The sequence below is a fragment of the Scatophagus argus genome, chromosome 14, assembly GCF_020382885.2.
Source record: "Scatophagus argus isolate fScaArg1 chromosome 14, fScaArg1.pri, whole genome shotgun sequence".
Lineage (NCBI taxonomy): Eukaryota > Metazoa > Chordata > Actinopteri > Scatophagidae > Scatophagus > Scatophagus argus.
The window spans coordinates 10,467,655-10,487,279 of record NC_058506.1 but is presented as its reverse complement, the minus strand read 5'-3'; the positions used below and the strand labels follow the sequence as shown (position 1 = coordinate 10,487,279).

The window sequence follows — 19,625 nt, the reverse complement described above, 5'->3', positions numbered from 1 at the left end:
ACTGTGTACTCCTTAAGTTATGGCAAACTTGTCAAATTCATTTCCTTCCTAAAAAGAAAAAAAAAAAGAAGCAAAGCTGATGTTTCCTAAAGTGCTTGACCTCACAAATGCTCTGCTGCATGAATGTGCAAAAAAATTTCATTGACATCCCTGTTGGTGTAATACTTTTGTCTCTGTAGTGTATGTGGGCTGAACAGTGGGTATTCTGAAGGACAGCACTGGATGTCGTGTTTGTAATCTTTTCTTAACCGTGACAAAAATGGCTGTGGCTGTGCTCAGTTACAACTGCAGGTAGATAAAATTTTGAAACTGGGCTTTACATCATGTTTAGGGGCATTAGGAGCTAGCGTTAAAATCTGAAAGAGCAGAATAAATGACAAGATTATTTTTTTCTTCTTGTTTTTATTGGAGCAGTTCACACCTGTCGAATACTTTCAATAAACTTTAAGGTCTTCAGGCAGCATCACTGACATGCAATGGTTGGAAAACTAGGCAACTGGGCACTCCGCTACAGAAGGAAATAAGGAAAGGATAAAGTGATTAGTGCTTAACATAATTCTTTTTTTCTTTTTTTTTTTTAATGTAAACCTCTCCATTAAAATAAAATGTACCATTTTTTGGAAGGAAAGCAATGTTTTCAGGAAGGATGCCAGTCTCCAAGGAGAACTGCCTGAACTTCTCCAGCAGATCAGCGCTGAGGTCCATGCTGCGGCCTGCCAAACCACCGGAGATTCATGTGTTATACATGTGTTGTACAGTATCCATGTCTGTGCTGAGCTGCTGAACACATTTAGATTCATAATACAGTGCACAGCATGGCTAACGATGACTGTACCGTATAGTTTGTTGACGACAGTGAGGACATCCCCCTGGGTGGAAGTGATGTGCATCAGGGCGTACTCGTCGTACTTCACATCCACCATAAGCATGCCATTCTCATTCCCCAAGCCTGACGAAAGGAGGGAGACAGAACAGATCATGTGAAAACAGAAATACTGTGGCTGGTTTAAATGTGGCTGTGTGTGTGTTTGCACTTACGCTGACTTGTGTACGAGAATTTTCCAGGCACATCAGTCTTCTTGGCCAGATTGTTCAGTCTCCAACAAGAGCCATCAGAGCTGCATGGAAACCATTGAAACATGTTAACAGTGTCACCACTTTTCTTTCTTTCCTCTGTCCCTATCCTTCCTCTCACACTCACCTCAGACTGGCATATGAGAGGTCCAGGTCCCCATCTGCAGTTGGGGTGAACATGGCTGTGCCCATCTTCATGTTAGCTTTGCGGTCGACAAACCACTGAGCATTACTGGCAAATCCAATCAGGTACCACTTCCCTGCGGTCTGTAGACACAGGCCAGGTGAACATAGCAGAAGTAACAAAAAAACACTGCACATATTTACACTGCATTTAGCAAATGTGTTTTAAAATATATATATATAATTTATTTATAATAATGTTATAACCTTAACATTAACAGCATGTGAAAATATTTTTCACAAATTTATGACTTTGCAAAAATATGGTGTATACATGTTTGATTTAATGATTCAAGTACATGCAATGATTTTACAAAATAGGTAGGAAGTATAGGCAGGTTTACAACAGCCAGTCAAAGTCAGATACTCATTGTCTCTCTCATTTTAGCACATTTTAAGCATGCTATCAAACACCGTGTAACCGAAAACTTTCCTTTCGACAGAGGCACAGGCTGCAGCTCTTGTGAGGGGGAGTTAGACAAAATGCAGACAAGGTTTTTATTTTAAGCACTACTCTGCTTAGAATAAAAACTGGTGATAGGCCATCCATTAATTGTGTCTTACCGCCTGTAAATTGAAGTCTGCCTGGGGGAGGATTTCAGAAGACACCGAAAAGGAGCAGAGCACAGCTCCCAGCAATGTCAGCAGTAAAGTCATAGCTGCAGAAACGATGATGGAGAAGAGTGCGGAGGGAGACCTGGAGATCTGTTGTTGAAGTTCTGCCTGACTACCCTTTATATAGTGGAGAGTGAAATCATCTTTTCCCTCCCAGCCAGCACACCCACCCACCCAAATCCCTGCAGCTGGGATGGGTTCAAACACGTGAAGCCTTAGACAAATAAACTCTCACAGCCAGAAGGTGAGCATATAGTCCTGCCAGGGCAGAATTCAGTCAACTGTGTAAGAGCTGAATGTGTGACAGTGGACAGCAGGCAGGAGAAATGTGCTAAGAAACAGCAAAGTCTGAATAACAAATGGGTAGAGACTATATTTTATATCTCTCTGTCTCCCACATACCAGTAGCTAAGAGATGAAGAGCTTTTATTTGATAATGCACTTACTGAGGCCTCCAATTTGTGAGTATAAGCTTGAAAAACACAGCAACCAAGAGAGGTAAACAAAGCAGTGGCCGCCGTCCAGTGCTTTCCATGGCCACAGAGACCACAGAATAAAAATCATCTGTCAGCAGTCGCAATAGTAAAACACAGAGACAACACAAATGCCCTCCCAGATTGGATCCCCAACGCATGCATCAACATTTGGTGAATTGAAATGCTTTCCAGGAAGAACTATAGTGTCTGTTTTTAATGGGTTTAAAGTCTGTAAATTCTGCCCCCTTCTCATTCAAATTAAAAATACATGAAACAGATGTACGGAATGTAATAATTTGTAATAGCTTTTTCTAAGGTTTACAATCTCATAATCATTGATCATATCACACAGTCTTCATCAGCTAATTGATTATAACTTAAGTATTAAATCGCTCACTCTATGTACTAGAGCAACGGAAGTGTAAATGGCATATAATATTTCTTGTCTGCTCAAAAGCAGTACAAGTACAAATTTGAGGTGCTTGTACGGTACTTAACTTGTGTGTTTAAATCTCATACGACTTTGTGCTTCTACTCCATCACATCTCTGAAGCAAACATCATAGACATCTTTAGTTACTAATTACTTTTCAGATTACAATATTTCATCCTCTTGCTGTCCAATGAAATGGACATGTATTTTCTAAATGTGATTTTGACTTTGAATGTCTCTGATAAACCAAAGGATTAAGTGTTCCCATATTACTTGAAAAAACTTTCCCACCTCGTAAGGTAAATTAACTATTTAAAACCCCTTTTGGATTTGTTGGGTTTTAGTGTTTTTTTATAGTGTGGTATTAGTACTTATACATAAGTGGAGGATCTGAATACTTCTTCCACAACTGTAAGGATGTCATAACAGGACAGAGAGATGAGTTAAGACTGCTCCAAGGGCTGAACTACTTCTCTTTCAGTTATACGTTATGAACTAATCTTTATTTTGTGTGTCACACTAAATATTAGTAAAGTGTCAAAGTGCTGCCCTGTACTGCAACATTAATGCACTAATGTATTACTGCAAAATTCAGCAGGTATAAATATAGCTCTGTTTCAGTGAGAACTAACTACGTTTACTGAAGTATTGTGCCTTAGTACAATTTTGAGGTCTTTTTTTACTGTTACTTTGGTTTTAAAGCTTTTGTTAGTTTGCAGATTCATGCAAAATATAGTCAACAAATAAATTATGATGTTTTATTCCGGATATTTCACTGAAACCATTTCCAGCATACTCGTGATTAGGTTAGCTTTGAGTAGTTTGGTCATAAGGCTGAGCCCTCGACTTTTCTGTAGATTCTTGCCTCAGCTGAATCCAGAAGTGATGATGAGGAGCTGAATTAATGTAGTTAGTTGGAAACAGGCCAGTGCAGTGCAGGCAGATACATGCCACCGTACATAGATTCCCCTGACCTACATACCTTGACAGTTTAAACAGACATGCCTTTTGCCCAGAGAAAACAAATATTTAAAGTAATGTTGTGTCAGAAAAGTCTGTCATACTTGTATTTTATACATACTGAAGATTGCAGTGGTAGAAATCCACTTAGTGCACATTTTCCAATAATTTACAAATTGTTACAACAATGTTCCGATTTTTGAATCATTATTTACATTCACCCACGAGATTTATTAAAGCTTCATGCAAATTTATAAAAGGCAATAATCACTGCAAAGTTCTGCGCAAGGATAAAATAGAAATCCTCCAGTTATTACTTGGGACTGTTCATACGTTTACAAGATTGTGCTTCCACTCCTGGCCTTGTCATTTTGCCATATAAAAAGTCTACATGATCAGATGTTCAGTGTATTTTTAATAGCTCATTAGCCCCCTCTTGATGAACTTCGATGAGCCGGTTCAATTAGAGTTAATACTGTATTTTATTTTAATGAAACTGCCTGTCATGTTTGCTTTTCAGCCATTTTTTGCAGCAGTTTGTAGATACTCTTGTAGTGTTTTTCTCCTCCAAGCTTCACCAAAGAATTTCTCCCAGTTGGTTGTTTGTATTTACATTCTGAATGATATGAATATGAATACAGCATGAATCTTTAAATGTGTGACTTTGGCCCAGCACCCAGGAAATGGATGAAGTGGATGTAATGAATTGCTCCGCTTTATCTGACTTATCTGATTTCTATGAATAACGGAAAAGTTCCCCGTTTAATACCCCATCACAGAGAAAATATGTCTGAATATTTTGTTAGCAGCTCCTTGCCCTAAGCATGTCACAGTCTCTATGCTTAGATAGATTAAAGTCAGGGAATAAGAATAAAAACTTTTTTTTTTAATTCTCTGTCATAAATATTCATCAGATCCAAAATGCTAATAAAATGGTAATTACACACAAGAATATTAATATGATGGCTAAAATGAACAGACATAGATTTATTTTTCAGGATACATAAGTAGTAGGCCCAGATGAAAAGGTCTAGTTCCAAGTAACATGAGTTTCATGTGCTGAGGATTCTGTTTGGCCTGAGGATGGCGCTAGAGGAAAGCTCATGGAGTGACCAAAGTGAAAAGCATTTGAATTTGGGTTTTATCTTGAGCAGCACAAATGTGTAAAGTTTCACGGTGATGCTTTTGGAAAAGCTCAGTTAAAAACGTGGGTTTTCAACAGCAAATTAAAGATTTTCAGTAGTTTCTGCAGTGAGCCGCATCATCTCAATCTGATCGCCAACTGTTGTAGTGTCTTGCTGTGAAACAAGGCACTGCACAATTGTGAAATTACTTCATAATTTATTTGTTGATTATATTTTTGCATCATTTATGTAATATATAGTATATAATATTTGCCTCTGAATTGTGGTGAAGTGTAAAGTATAACATATCAGAAAATGGAAAAACTTACAGTACAAGCGCCTGAAAATTGTATTTAAATATTTTAATAAACACACTTAGTTACTTTCCACTACTGCTCCTCAATGGACAAACAAATCAGGTACAAATCAGTACAAAGGAGTACATACAGCCTGAACAACAGATGTACTGTATGTATTGCACCAGTGAGTGAACCCAACTCTTATGGAATACAACTCACATTTACGTAGTAAAAGTGCCAAATTTCAGATATGAAACTATATTAAACACAATGAACTGTAACATAACATTTACGTCCATTCCTCAGTTTCTAAGCACTTGCACTAAAAACAGCAGTAATATAAATATTGTGTGTATATCAATTGATCAGTGTACACAGTTAAGCACTGGACTAAAGGCAGACAACCAGTGAGAAACATGTAAAATCTTGCTGCTGAGTATTAAAGCCTGCTTGAACTAGTTGGTGTAGGCCTTTGGCCACTTGGCGGAAATGTAGAGACTGGCCTGAGGGAGGCACCAAAGGAAAGAAAATTCATACCAGCTGACTGCCTGTGGATCCACTGGCCAGAACATAAGAGCAATGGAGACACCAAATAAACATATCAGTTGATGGACTGAGTGATTTAAATGGAGGAAATGTATTGATTTAAACAGCTTGATCGATTATCTCCACCCAAGATGTGCATTATAAGAAATGATAATGGGAAATAATGGGAAGTGGATGAAACGCTGACATTACAGGAGAGTGCATAAACTGTTAAGTTTGTTTTTAATGCTCTGTACGGGTTAATAGAGTCACATTAAATGTTATACATTAAAATGGTGGACAGGTTAATATCTGTAACTTAGTCTTTACAGAGACAATCCCTGCATGTCTCAAAATGTGTAGGTCTGGGTATTGTAAAGGGAGCTGCATTGGCACTATGAGACAGCGATGGACAAAAACCATTAGATTAAATCAATAATGGAGCACTGCAGACAAGAATATTAAGTAAATACAGGAAATACAAGATTGCATCAGTCATAACAGTACAGATGACTGAAGCTGCTGCAGGAAGTTATGACTGTACACCCACCACTGACTCACAGGGTCAAATGCTCTATTTGTTTGTGCCAGTTTTTCATGCCTGTTTTGTTATACCTAATGCTGACTGAACAGTCTAAAATTACATTTCATAAAAGTGTTAGGATGGGATATATTATCTCCCCAACTTGTCCCTGCACGGGATTTCTCTTACGTTGATGACCTCAGTTGGCTCCATGAAAAAAAAAATATTCTAGTCATCATCTGCATGACAGAAAACAGTCACAAGGCCTTATGTTAATATGCCAATATTAATATTAATAATATTGATAATAATATGCTACAAAGTATTGTTATATGTGCCGTATTGTTATTGTTAATACATTTGTACATCTCTACATACATCAGATTTCTAGGTATGTAAGATGTTTGCAGAGCCAACAGAGCTACTCCTATTCTTCTTTCACATGAACCCCACAGAGTCGCCCATCTTTAATTACAAGGCTTTTATTTCATGTTAAAATGACACGTTGTCAGCAATATTTTGAATTCAATCAGACATTAGAAATTATGTTTCTGAATTCATTTGGCCTTATGTCTGTAGGCTATGTCCTCCAATAGACAACTGTGCAACAAATACCAACGCCCAAACAATCATCATTGTGTAGTTTATCAAGCAGTCAATATCAGAAGCTTAATATTATTTGATTATTTTATAGTTTATAATGTTTTATATCAATAGGCTGGAATGCAAAAAGCATTGGAAGTCACCATCGATTGAAATTGTCACACGTCACACGCTGTGTTCTTTGTTATCATCCTATTACTGGAGAGTATAAAGTGAAACTAGACCAAGTCGGTGAAGCTGGAGCGAGGAGAAACCGAGGCATCTGCCATGGTGAGGAACTCAACCCAGTTCTGATAGAAGCCACGTGAATATTCTCCTGTGTCGATGGCCAGTCCCCACAGGCGGCTCTGGCCCGTTTTGTTCCTCACAGCCAGCTGAGACTCGCGCTCCGTCACATTGAAGCTGATATTCACAACTTGTGTCACCAGCAGGTAAAGCAGCCCACCTGTGACAATGCTGCTGTACCAAGCACAGGTGAAGCAAAGAGCCGTGCTGTGAACGTAAACAACAGGCGGATATAACACAACAGCAATATAGCAGGCTACAGTGTTTCAAATGCATTTAAAAGCACAGTCTTTTAAACTTTTAAAATATTTTTTTAAAAAACAATACCCCTCTGTCACTCTGTTCACAGCGACAATGAAAGGTTGGATAGCTGCGAGACAAAAACACTGTTAAGACCCTTGAGTTTCATGCTCCACCCTGGCAGCTGAGCACTTAATCACTTTATCTATTTGTTATATCTTTGCCACATTTGTACAATTCCATCGTTTCACTTTTGGCAACACATTTTAAGTTGATCTGAGAGATAATCAGCGTAAACCAATCTTCATTCATCATAAATATGACAAAAAGCCAGGTTTCTACAGTGAGCCACACGTCACCTCAAAGCAAAAAAAGAGCACATCTGCAATGCTTTCCTCAAGCGTTTCTGCTGTTCATGCTAACTTCCCATGTCAACATATATAAAGAAAGGCAATAAATATAGAAATACAGTTATTACAGCAATTTAACTATGACAACTATGCTGAAAAGGCGGGTTGTCAGTGTGTTTGTTAAAGAGTGCTGTACCTGGGCTGGCTGTAGACGGCGGGGCAGTAGAAGAGAGCCGTCATTAGATACTGTCGAGGACAGAGGCTGGACAGCACCAAAGTGATCCCATACAGAGAGGTCAACACGAACACAGAGAGGGTCAGCAGGAAACAGCGATGATTTGCCTGTCCAACACAGCTGTTTATCCTACAGCGCCTCAGCACACACAGCACAGTGTAACAATCAGAACAGGTTAAAGCAGCAGTAAAAGTTTTATAAGTTTACATACGGCCTTAGGTGGGAAAAAATATGTGCGTCAACATTGGTACCAGTAATCTGATATTGTTGCCACATTAAATATTGCCAAAATATCTACAGTGGATAATGAAGCAGTAATTCAGTATACATATATTTATTGCATAGAGCATAACCTCAACAAGACAACATTCATGCATTCACCCTCAGAAAAAAATTTTTTCAAAGCTGTTAAAACTGTGAATTATCATTATTTATGGAGAGACATGCTGCTTTGGAGTCTCTAAGTGTTAGTTTTCAATGCAGAGACAGTTATACAACTATGTGTAAGAGAGAAAATCAGTTAGAATCAAGCTGAAATTACACTTGAAATTGTGGCTGTATGTGTGAAATATCAGGGCAGTTATCTAATCGCTCATAAATCTACATTCATCTTTATGATCTGTCAATACACATTAACGCAAAAAGATAATGAAATCCATCAATAAATAAGTAAACAAATATCGGTATGTTAAATCCAACCTACCAGATGCAGTGGTGGTCCAGACGCTGGACACAGGATCCACAGGTTCGACAGTGTCCGGCCCGAGGGGGTCGAATTATTTTACACACGGGACACCTGCTCCATTTTGCTGCCAGGGCCTGTTTTGTTGTTTGCTCCTGTTCTGCAGTCCCAGAGGAGGAGGCTGCTGATTGGATAGATCCGTTAAGGTCCTTGCTCACCTCCTGACTGTGACCTTGTGCTTCATGTGGGGAAGTGGTCACAAATCCTGGGCCTCTCTTGGTGAGAATAAGAGAGACGATGGTGAAAATCATGCCACCGGTCACAGTGCACAGCTGCAGCTGGCCCACGTCTCCACGTGGTAAAATCTCTGTGATGAAGAGGTAGTACATGTAGAACAGCGAGTACAGCGAAAGAGTGAGGAAGAAGAGGGTGCGTCTCCTCTTTCGGTGTGTGGCGTAATAGTACCACAGCACCAGTCCGGGCAGAGCTGTCAGGATGATGATGCCCAGCAGGTAGTGCAGAGCTGCAACCCGCAGCAGGAGAGGTAGCAGCACCAGGGCTGGGATCATGGAGATCTCCAGGTTGTCAATCATGGCCCCAAGTACAGCAGACTGGCATCCACTTTTGGGCGGTCTGTCTTTCAGCCACCTACAGAGAACAGTAGTGATCAAAGTCATCTGTTGTTTGGTGTCATTAGTGGAAAGTAATTTGTTTTTCATGTGCTTGTGCTGCATACATTTGTCAGTACACTCTAAAATCACTCATATGGATTTCTAATGAAGTACTTTTGTTTTGCTTTTGTTTCAGGATTTAAAGCACAGCTTATTATGCTTACTTTGTGAGGAAATCTGAGAGAGACTTTCCTGTAATAAGGGCCAAATGAACCTTTCAGAGGGAAAATAATGAACTGTGGATGCCCAGTTGCTCCCCCTCATTGCAATGTGTATGCACTGTATTAAAGCTTTGGAATGTTTGCTTTCTTTCTGAAAGTTAGATGAGAAGATTGAAGACTTTTTTTTTTTTTTTTTTTTTACAAGGTGCAACTTTTTGTGAATAACATTTAAATCAAGCAAACACGTGGCTTCTTTTACTTTTCCTTTCCAGTTCAGAATATTCTAGTGGTACTCAGCGCCGACCCTTTTCCTCAAGTTCATACCTGTTAAAGGCTTCGTCCATATCTTCACAGTCACAGCAACATCCGTACTGGTAGATATCACACTCACAGCAACACATAGGATCATCTGGCTCCGGAGGCTTTAACTTCTCCCATTTCATAATGGCTTGCTAAAGATGACTGCAGTTAACAAGCTGTTGTTTCAACATAAAAGGCGGTCATTGTAAAACTCTTTAATTATAAAGCGTTACTGCACATTAGTGTACGGACTTTATGCTGTGTAACTACCTACCACAACCAATGACAGGCCTCAGAACAAATGTTTTTAATGATTTATGCGTTTTCTTACATGGGAGAACAATATTCATTTAGTATGTGAACGCCCAGTCCATGTATGCAGCAAGCAAGCAAGCACACGCACGCACACACACATCTTTTCTTTTCATAACCATGTACTTATACTCCACAATATTTTAGGGGGAAATATTGTGTCTTTGTACTTGGCTACATTTATCTGACAGCTATAATTTTACACCAAACTATCCAACAATATATAAAAGTACAGCCAAAATGAGTAGCCGATCAGGTGATTTGTTGACAGAAAATGAATTCTTCTTGGAAAAAATAATATTTTTTCATTTATTTGTAAAAAAATTTTGTGGTTTTCGCTTTGTTGGACTAAACAGTTGTGAGGGCGTCACTTTGGACTCTGGGTACATGTGATGACATTTGAGAGCTTTTTGTAAACCTAACAATCAGTCGAAATAATGGAAAAAATAATAAAAAGATTAAACCAACTACAACAGTTAAATCCAGCTTTTACATGAATGCACAAGTAATCATAATCAAATAATAAAATGACAGTCACATGGGATGTTTTTTTGCATTGACTACTTTTACTTTTATACTTTTATCTCAACTGTTTCTCTATACCATAATGATGATAAATATGAAATTCAGGGTCCAGTGTAAATCTTATTCCAGGTTTAGGTTTGGAGCCCAGGAGGAAAAATGATCATCATTACAGGAGACTCGCTCACACACAATCGAGATGGTCTCAGACAAACAAGAAATGGAAACTGCTGACAGTGAGAAAGCTACTGCTACTTTTACTGCTCACAGGGACATAAAACATCTGGAATCCAGCAAAAAACAAGCACTTTATGACAGATTTATAAAGCAACAGAATAACTCATAACCCATGTTTGTAACTTACCACAAGATCTGTTTGTTATGAAAATTTATATTTTCCAAAATCAGAGGATTCTCAGTCCCTGAGAGCTGGATGTAATTAGTTGAAACAAGGACACTTTGTCCACAGGGACAAACTATCTGGGCCAGCAAACCAAAGTCCTCAACACTCAGAGATGATCTTGAGTTATTGTCAGTGTGAGTTATTATTTCAGTCTTGTTTATAACTTGGGTTACATAAGAAATATTCATGTAATAATGATCGCCGACAATGACTTACTGAAGTGTTTACACAAATGTTCTGATCATGTCAAAAGGAAAATCCACCTTTAACAAAGCCAAGAATAAGTCTTTCTCTTTTAACTTACCTTTAGTCTCCTCAAGGAAAACACAAAACCATCAGTGCGCGTTGTCTGAAATGTCAGATTTCCTATGTCCTCATAAAAGTCACGCTGTCTTCAGCATGATGACGAGGAAAATGATTAAGAAGCTGACCCCTTGTCACCAAACTCCTTCGTTAAATGACTAAGGCGGGGGGATGAAATGAAAACAGCAGCCTACTTTCTCATCAGTCATTTGTGTTGAAAAAGGAAATTGGCATGTTACTGCTGTGGTAGTGCTGCGGTGACACTGTATCAGAGCAGTGAGACGGTTTTCAGTTCTTGGATTCCCACAGTGGAAGTGTCCCAACAGAAGGCGACTGACAAGTGGTTTGATATTGTGTTGCATCTGCCAGCTCGCTTTCCCCAAGACTATCCTCCTCACATGTCATTAAATAGTTCACAAGTCGTTCTCTAGCATAGCCTACTTCTGTTTCACAGCTTCTGTCAGTTACCATCTGAAGCTTTAATACTGGTATACTTAGTAAATATAGGTGCTACCTCGAGTGGCTGAGGGAGCCAAGACAGCCAAGAGCCTTTCATACCTCGATCCACAGCTGACAGGCTATGTTGAGGTGTTCAGCGGCAGCCCTGACAATCCACACTGAGCTGGACAAGAGTGTGTATGAGAGGCATGACAGGCACTCATAGATGAGAGAGTGAGTGATGATCCACAGGGCAGCTCCACCCTCTAGCATCATATTTCCTCCCACAAGCAACCTGGAGATCTCTGGAAGAGTGTATGTGTGTGTATTGCTGTTAATATGAGCTGGCATTTTTTTTTTTTTTTTTTAATACATTATACTCTGACTTTTGGAACAAGGTTAGAGCACAGGGTCACATACAACTCAGCTCCTCCTGCTCTGTTTGGAATTTGGATTCAGATTCTTGCTCATGAACACTTCAGCAAAAAGTTTGTTTGCCAACAAGGAAGCAAGTAGCAAATACTCTTAAGTTCATGAAGTAGTCAGAGACAAGCAGCAGTTGCTAAGTCATCTGTCTGCTGACATTGGAGATGAGAATGTCAGTAGTTACAGAAAAGATTTTTTTAGCATTTTGCTGTCTTTGTAGTGGACAAATGCCTGGTGAACCTAAGCACCAATCACACACACTTCAATCCACAGATGTGATGGAATCTGCCACTTTCACATGAGCAAACCCATGTAGTCCCTATAATATGTTCTTTACACACACACACACACACACACACACACAGCAGGTGCATTATAAGCGATAGACTAGCATATTCTCAGCCCACTGAAACCTCTTAATGTCCACACGTGGACTGAATCAATGCAGAGACAAAGATGCTGCTCTTGCTCCTGTGGGTTATGCTTCCATTAGTCTTGATGGAGCCCGGAACCCGAGATACTGGCTCTAATCTATTTTGGAGGAATTAAAGCTGGGAGTCGTAGACAACGGGCTGAGCTGACAGTACACGCTGAAAATCACACATCAGCAAACTGCACCACAGGCTGAATGTGCAACGAACAAAGCATGACGAGTAAATGAAGTGAAGGGAACAAATACTTTTGCTGTCCTGTTTGATGAAACTGGTCTTCTCCTCCACATTCCCATGCATTTGGTATACTGATTGTCATACTTCAAGTGGGTGGGTCTCAAAATGGTGACCTTGCATAGATTTGTGTGCCAAACTAAAATTAGCAGTAATTGAATGAAAATATGAAGACAGTTGAGGAGATGTCGCTCACAATTCCGGTCAAATGGCAATCAAATCTGAGCAAACTACTTCATCACGGAATGAAATGAGCAGTTTTTGAGCATTAACTAAATAAATAGTTTGGACGGAGTAAAGAATAGTAAATGATCATTACAGTAATGAGAGGCTTCAAGTATTTGTACTTGCAAGTTGAAAGTTAGGCACAGCTTATAAAATGTGAAAAAAAGCCAATTTTTATGCTGGAATTTCAATTTTTGTAGAAGATTTTATCATTCTAATATTGTATTAAATTATTAGGACACTAACTTATGGACCTGATTTAAAAATAAATTCTCAACATAGGCTGGATCTGTTCCCCAGACTGATAAGTTTAAGGATTTCAAAAAATGTCAGCATGTCAGGCTGTCTGTTTTGTATGCAAACGGGGATTAAGTGACAAACATGATGTTTAGAATATGTGCATTTCATATGAAAGTGCAGGCAGAGTAAAACTCAGATATTTCAGACTGAGTATATAATGTAGCTTCAAACAAGTGTTGATACAAGTTCAGTGTGGTGAGTAAAATCCAACAGCCTTGTCCTCTTGGTCAGTCTGCAGAATTTAAGCTACATATGTGCTCCACCTACAGGCGACTTGCAACAGTCTCAGGTCAACTCGCACTCCTGTTCAGCTGTTTCAGATACATAAATAACATAAAACAGACTTTCCCATCTGTTCTGACAGGAAGACATTTTAAGATTGCTACTATTTGCAATGAAATCTCTTCATCCTTTTCTTCACGAAGCAGGATTTCAGATGTTCACACAATCAATTTAAGCCATTTATTTAAGGAGACAGTATCATACCATCAATACAATAATGAGACATCTCTTACAACACAACTCTAACACTCATTCATTCACATTTTTTCACATAATATCAAGTAAATAGTCCACAACATCACTATCACACGGAAGAGGTAAGAGGTGGAAGAATGCTTTTAACCCCCTGATATACAGCAACACAGCGCTTCTGTCCCTTTACTCATGTGCATGTTCCAGTTTAATTAACAACCTGTATTGATCACTGTCACACCTGGGGGAAGTGAAACTTTCCATTTTCTTGTTGCAGCTATTGGTTAAGTGCAAGTGCAGCACTTAACAGGGGCCCACTGATTGTAACCACAACATGATGGTGCAGTGATCGGTAAGTGCCAAGCAATTGGGTTGAGTGAAGGTGTTGCTACATCTGCAGAGCAAACCATGTCTTCAGGTATTTTAGGGGATTCCAGTACTGTATTTCTGAAGTAAAAGTTTCAAAAATCAACAAAATGAAATAGACATTTGTGCAGGTCATGGAATGTCTGGAGGGGGGGGGAAGAGTAAACATAGAGGCATAAACGATTTCACATGACAGAGGTGGACATTCAGAACACGGGCCAGTTAATCTGCACTATGTTGCACTGCACTGGGGTGTGGATGTTTGGGAGAGGAGGTGAGAGGTAAGACACTCATTCCTCCAGAGTCCGGAAGGAGTTCTGCATGTCCTCCAGCAGCTGGGCGTAGTCTGCTTTGATCTTAGCTTCGCCATCCTTAACAGGGTCCTAAAGAATCAAATGAATGTGAACAGCTATTACATCAACAGAGAACAAGTTATGATGAACACATAAAAATCTTTTCCAGAAACGAGCAGCAAACATGTACCTTGAACTTCATGGAGCTGATTTTGTACAGGATCTCTCCCATGTGCTCCCTGATCATGGCCCAGGTGATTTTGTTGTCGCTCTGTGCGGTGGACTCCACAGCATGTCGAGCCATGTCGTAAAATGCAATCATGTTAGAGAGGATGCCGACAGTTTTGTAGAAGGGGCAGAACCTGTGTGGAGGGGCAGGAGGAGGCGTGAGGCTCACAGTTTATATTACAGTCGAGTGAAGGACAACTAGTTACACACATCTCCCCTTCATATCCACTGATTAGCTGTTACTACCTTTCCTTAAAATAAACTAATGGAGCATATTAGTTCATCTACTATTTCCACAGAAATCATGTTGCTTTTAAACCCATCAGTTTCCACAGTTGTTGAACAGTAATGTCTTTGCTGTAGTTCAGGGCTATATTCTGTAGAAATGTGCTAACTTGCTGTTCTTTCCTTCTTAAAAAAAAGGACTTATATATGAATATTTTAAAATGCTTTTGTGCTCAATTTTGCACCAAAGCCTTCTGAATGGAAAAGATACGCATTTAGCATTTGGTAAGGTGTTGATGCATTCACCTGTCGTAGGGGGTATAACCATTCTGCTGCAGGAAGTCATCCTTAATGAGCTTAGCAACTTCTAGAGTGATTTTATCGGTCTCAGCAAGAGAAGCCTGTGAACAAAACATTTAAATGCTCCGTTAGAAGCCTCTGCTATATAACAGATGTCACGCATCAAACATATGGCTTTACTGGCTGTAAAAATGTGGGCACTTAAGTAAGGAAACTTGATTAAAGACCTTTCAATCCTCTGACCTTAAACAGGTCAAATTAATACACAGGCAAATCGCAACAAAACCATAAATATATACAAATGTAGCCACCATTTGGACACAAATATAGTTTTTGATAAGATAGCATGGAGAAAATTTTATTTTTCAGCATTTCACAGGTGCTGATTGTACTCAAATTACTTTCGTAGCCATAGTTTGTGTTTAATCACGTCATATAATCTTAAGTGGCCTCACCTTGCCTACAAGCTGCACGATTTCAGCCAGGTCCTCCTCTTCCTGTAGAATCTCCTTGGCTTTTGTGCGGAGAGGAACAAACTCAGGGAAATGTTTGTCGTAGTATTCATCCAGAGCTCGTGTGTATTTGCTGTAGCTAATCAGCCAGTTCACAGAAGGAAAGTGCTTCCTCTGAGCCAGCTTCTTGTCCAATCCCCAGAACACCTTGAGAAGAAGAAAACCAAAAAGACTGACACATGCTCAGAATGGTGTGCAAGGCAGAAGTACTGACTGCAAGGTGAATTAAGCCAAATGTTAGGATCAAGGGACTAAAGGGCCACTGAAAGCTACTTACCTGAACAATTCCCAATGTGGCTGAAGTGACAGGGTCTGAGAAATCTCCACCAGGGGGAGACACACTAAGAGCAATTCAGAGTATTGAAAGAAAAGTCAGGCAACTTCACATGCTTATTAACAATAAAAAAAAACAGTAAAGAAGGTCAAACTCACGCTCCTACGATGCTGACACTGCCTTCCCTCTCTGGATTCCCCAGACACTTCACACGCCCGGCACGTTCATAGAAGGAGGCGAGCCTGGCGCCCAGGTAGGCAGGATACCCGCTGTCTGCAGGTAATGGCAGATACAGTTGTAACTGGTTCACAACCGCAGTCTCACAGCCTCTTCACACATACAAACACTACCAAATACATCCATCATGAACTTACCAGCAGGCATTTCAGCCAATCTTCCAGAGATTTCTCTCAAAGCTTCGGCCCATCGAGATGTCGAGTCCGCCATCATGCTCACATTATAGCCCATATCTCTGAAGTACTCAGACAGTGTGATACCTGCACAGGTGATTACATTCAATTAAAAATCAATGAGAGTGCATTTAATGGATTCTCTAAACAGTTAGAAAAACATACGTAACAAAGGCATGTACTGAACATGAACTATTTCAACATCAATCAGAACAGGATTTCAGGGCATTTTGAGTTTTATCATTTGAAAATCATGTAGAAGCACTCAAAATGAACAATAAGAGTGATGTACATTGTGAATGCTTTGTACCTGTATAAATTGAAGCCTCTCTAGCAGCCACAGGCATGTTGGATGTATTAGCAACCAGTGCTGTTCTCTTCATGATGCTCTCCACCTTGCCATCAACCTCCATAGTAAGCTGCAATGGCAGTGTTAACATTATACAAAAACATTTTTTTGCTTTAAACAAGTATAACATGAAACCATGCACTCTTGTTACACTTGTCTTTGTAAAAGTGACCCAGTAAAATATATACTGGGCAAGAAATCACAGATGTGTTCTTCCAAATACCTCAGGGAAATCCCGCAGCACTTCAGACATCTCATTTCCACGCTCTCCGCAACCAACATATATAATGACGTCACTGTTGGAGTACTTGGACAAGGACTGCGAGATCACTGTCTTTCCGCATCCAAAGGCGCCTGGTATAGCAGTGGTGCCACCCTGTACACAACTAAACACATAGAGGTCTTGCAGTTTCATACACAGCTTACACATTTTCATTACACAGGATACAATAAGTTGCTTGTACAGTCACCAGTTATGGTCTCACTTACTGTCAATGAAAGAGAAGGAGCTTCATCATAATTTCTCCTGCAAGTACATAAAGATTTCCTGCCTCTACAACTAAGAACTAGTTGTGCAAGCGGGTTTGTAGTAATACTCACGGGAAAAGTGCGTCCAGAACTCTCTGACCAGTCAGCAGCGGATGATTAGCAGGTAGCTTCTCTGTGACTGGGCGGACTTGTCGAACAGGCCACACCTGCACCATGGTGAACTTCTCCTTCACGCCTTCAAATTCGAGCTCCAGAACCACATCCTGAATGCAACAAGATCAGAAATTTAGTTTCATACTTCACAATTTTCATCCAACAGAAGAACATTTTGCTCTTGGACAAACACTCACCGAAATGTCGTAGTTTCCAGGCGGGGCTAGGTAGGTGACCGTGCCTCTGTTGCGAGGTGGAAGCATCAGTTTGTGCTTTATTAAAGAGTTTTCACATACCATGGCATAGATGTCGCCGCCTGTCACGTGACTACCAACCTGGAGAGGAGATCATGTGAAAGTAGTCAAAACAGTTGCAGATCTGAGACATCCAAGTCCACATCATGCTCAAATTGTACAATTCATACCCTGAGACTCTGGCTGGGGGTAAAGTCCCATTTGAGGTCTCTGTTAAGAGCACCAATGTTCACTCCTCTTGGGATATAGATACTCTGTGTGAGGTCATTGATGTCTTTTAATGGACGCTGGATACCATCGAAAATGGAACCCATGATTCCTGGTCCCAGCTCTACAGAGAGGGGCTTCCCCGTCCTAAGGACAGGATCACCAACAGACACACCAGCTGCAGCATTAAGTTAGGGAAAACAAAACAAACTGCGATATCAAATTCGGACCCCTGTTTTCTCTCAGTAAAGAACCTCTATTGTGTATTTTGTTTTAAGGAAGATTATGCCATGGTTTGTTACACGTTTAACCACAGAGGAAGGTAATATGGCAGCAGAAAGGATACAAGTCTCCTCGTAGACCTGGATAGTTGCCATATCTCCTTCTAAACGGATGATTTCTCCCACCAGCTCACTGTGACCTACGCGAACCAGCTCGTACATGGCCGCTCCTGCCATTGCGGTAGCTGTCACCACTGTTGATTGGGTAGATTTGAGAAAAGGACTATTGCAAAAATCAAACATGTACAACATTTAAACTACTTTGAGAAATATCATCCTGTTACAATAATCCAAAAATTGGGCTCGTGCATTTACCTTTAAGTTTCACCTTTACTAATGGTAAAACTTCAGGTGCTAAACCACTTAGCTTAGTCTGGTTTGGCAATATGATGATATATCCGTGACCTGGTGTAAATGTGTGTACTGTCAGAGATTTTTTTTATATATTTAATTGAGGGCAGTGTTGTCAGTGTTCTGAATGCATTATTGCAATACAGGATTTAGTATGCTTAGTAAATCAGTGGGATGAAGTTTCCTCATTTGTCAGGCATACTAACAAAACATATCACCATCCAGTTATTTTACAAAATGTTAAGTTTCTGAACTGATCTTACAACAAAATGCTATCCTATGGTAGCAGGAGGAAATGCCCGAAAGGTTGTTTTTCACCTATCAGATGCTAAACAAAGCAATCCAGCCATTTAAAGAGAATGACAATAAACCAGACCTGGTCCAGAAACCCCATGTACATATCCAAACTGGCTTTCACGCTCCACATCCTGGATCTTAGGAAGTTTTGAGGTATCCATCTTGATTGTTTCTGTCCTGCAGAATTCCTGGAGAGACAGAAATGAGACCCAGATGCTGTAAAGTCATTTTTCCTGAATGCACTTAGTGACAAACCTTTAGCATAATTTATCTTACACGTATCATCAGCAGCACGTTTTAGCTAATGTTAACCAGGCTGAAATGACTTACACTTTACGATAAAATGGAAATATGAGCACCATACCATCCTATAGTGACATCTTAGAGTGCCAGCACAGCTCAGTCTGCGACATGAATGATCAAACCTGACGATGTAAGGTCACTAGCTAACTCAGCTGAGGCTACAAAATTTAACACGGATTTCAATTTGAACTAGGATTGTGATAAGGTGAAGTAACTCAGTGGTCTTCGTCGCTGAGGATATGATCGTTCGTCAGATGGTAGCATAATGTCTGTTTCTGCACACACGTAAAGCTGAGAGCAAAGCTGATTTGTGCGTGTACGCGTACACCAACTAGCAAACACAAGCTCATTTCCATCATCACTAAATTAACGATTATTCACGGAATATTTGTTCCAAGACTGTAAAGAAGTCTCAGATATTTGTATATCTAAAAGCTAATTATTAATATAAGTATCTCACCTTGACTTTATATACAATTCTCCAGGTTCGTGTTTAACGTAGCAGGAGGAGCTTCGCTGTGCTAATC

At 39.9% G+C, this 19,625-nt stretch overlaps 3 protein-coding genes across 3 annotated transcripts; all 3 read right to left on the bottom strand.

Annotated features, from left to right (window-relative positions):
* Positions 1-305: 305 nt before the first annotated feature.
* zgc:153704 (Lipocalin-like) lies at positions 306-1,988 on the bottom strand. Its single transcript, XM_046410876.1, has 6 exons — positions 1,822-1,988; positions 1,202-1,341; positions 1,039-1,118; positions 836-949; positions 612-713; positions 306-508 (listed from the first exon to the last, which is right to left on the bottom strand). Exons 1-6 carry the CDS (start codon positions 1,912-1,914, stop codon positions 489-491), a joined length of 549 nt encoding a protein of 182 aa, XP_046266832.1. The 5' UTR covers positions 1,915-1,988; the 3' UTR covers positions 306-488.
* Positions 1,989-6,991: 5,003 nt separating this feature from the next.
* On the bottom strand, positions 6,992-9,884 carry LOC124070728 (palmitoyltransferase ZDHHC23-A-like). Its single transcript, XM_046410897.1, has 4 exons — positions 9,763-9,884; positions 8,628-9,254; positions 7,886-8,053; positions 6,992-7,306 (listed from the first exon to the last, which is right to left on the bottom strand). Exons 1-4 carry the CDS (start codon positions 9,879-9,881, stop codon positions 7,033-7,035), a joined length of 1,188 nt encoding a protein of 395 aa, XP_046266853.1. The 5' UTR covers positions 9,882-9,884; the 3' UTR covers positions 6,992-7,032.
* Positions 9,885-13,780: 3,896 nt separating this feature from the next.
* On the bottom strand, positions 13,781-19,377 carry LOC124071002 (V-type proton ATPase catalytic subunit A). Its single transcript, XM_046411419.1, has 15 exons — positions 19,160-19,377; positions 18,875-18,983; positions 18,213-18,341; positions 17,830-18,044; positions 17,603-17,740; positions 17,364-17,515; positions 16,987-17,149; positions 16,725-16,833; positions 16,379-16,501; positions 16,163-16,277; positions 16,008-16,071; positions 15,674-15,877; positions 15,225-15,319; positions 14,656-14,827; positions 13,781-14,555 (listed from the first exon to the last, which is right to left on the bottom strand). The coding sequence occupies exons 1-15, from the start codon at positions 19,160-19,162 to the stop codon at positions 14,463-14,465; spliced, it is 1,884 nt and encodes a 627-aa protein (XP_046267375.1). The 5' UTR covers positions 19,163-19,377; the 3' UTR covers positions 13,781-14,462.
* Positions 19,378-19,625: the final 248 nt, after the last annotated feature.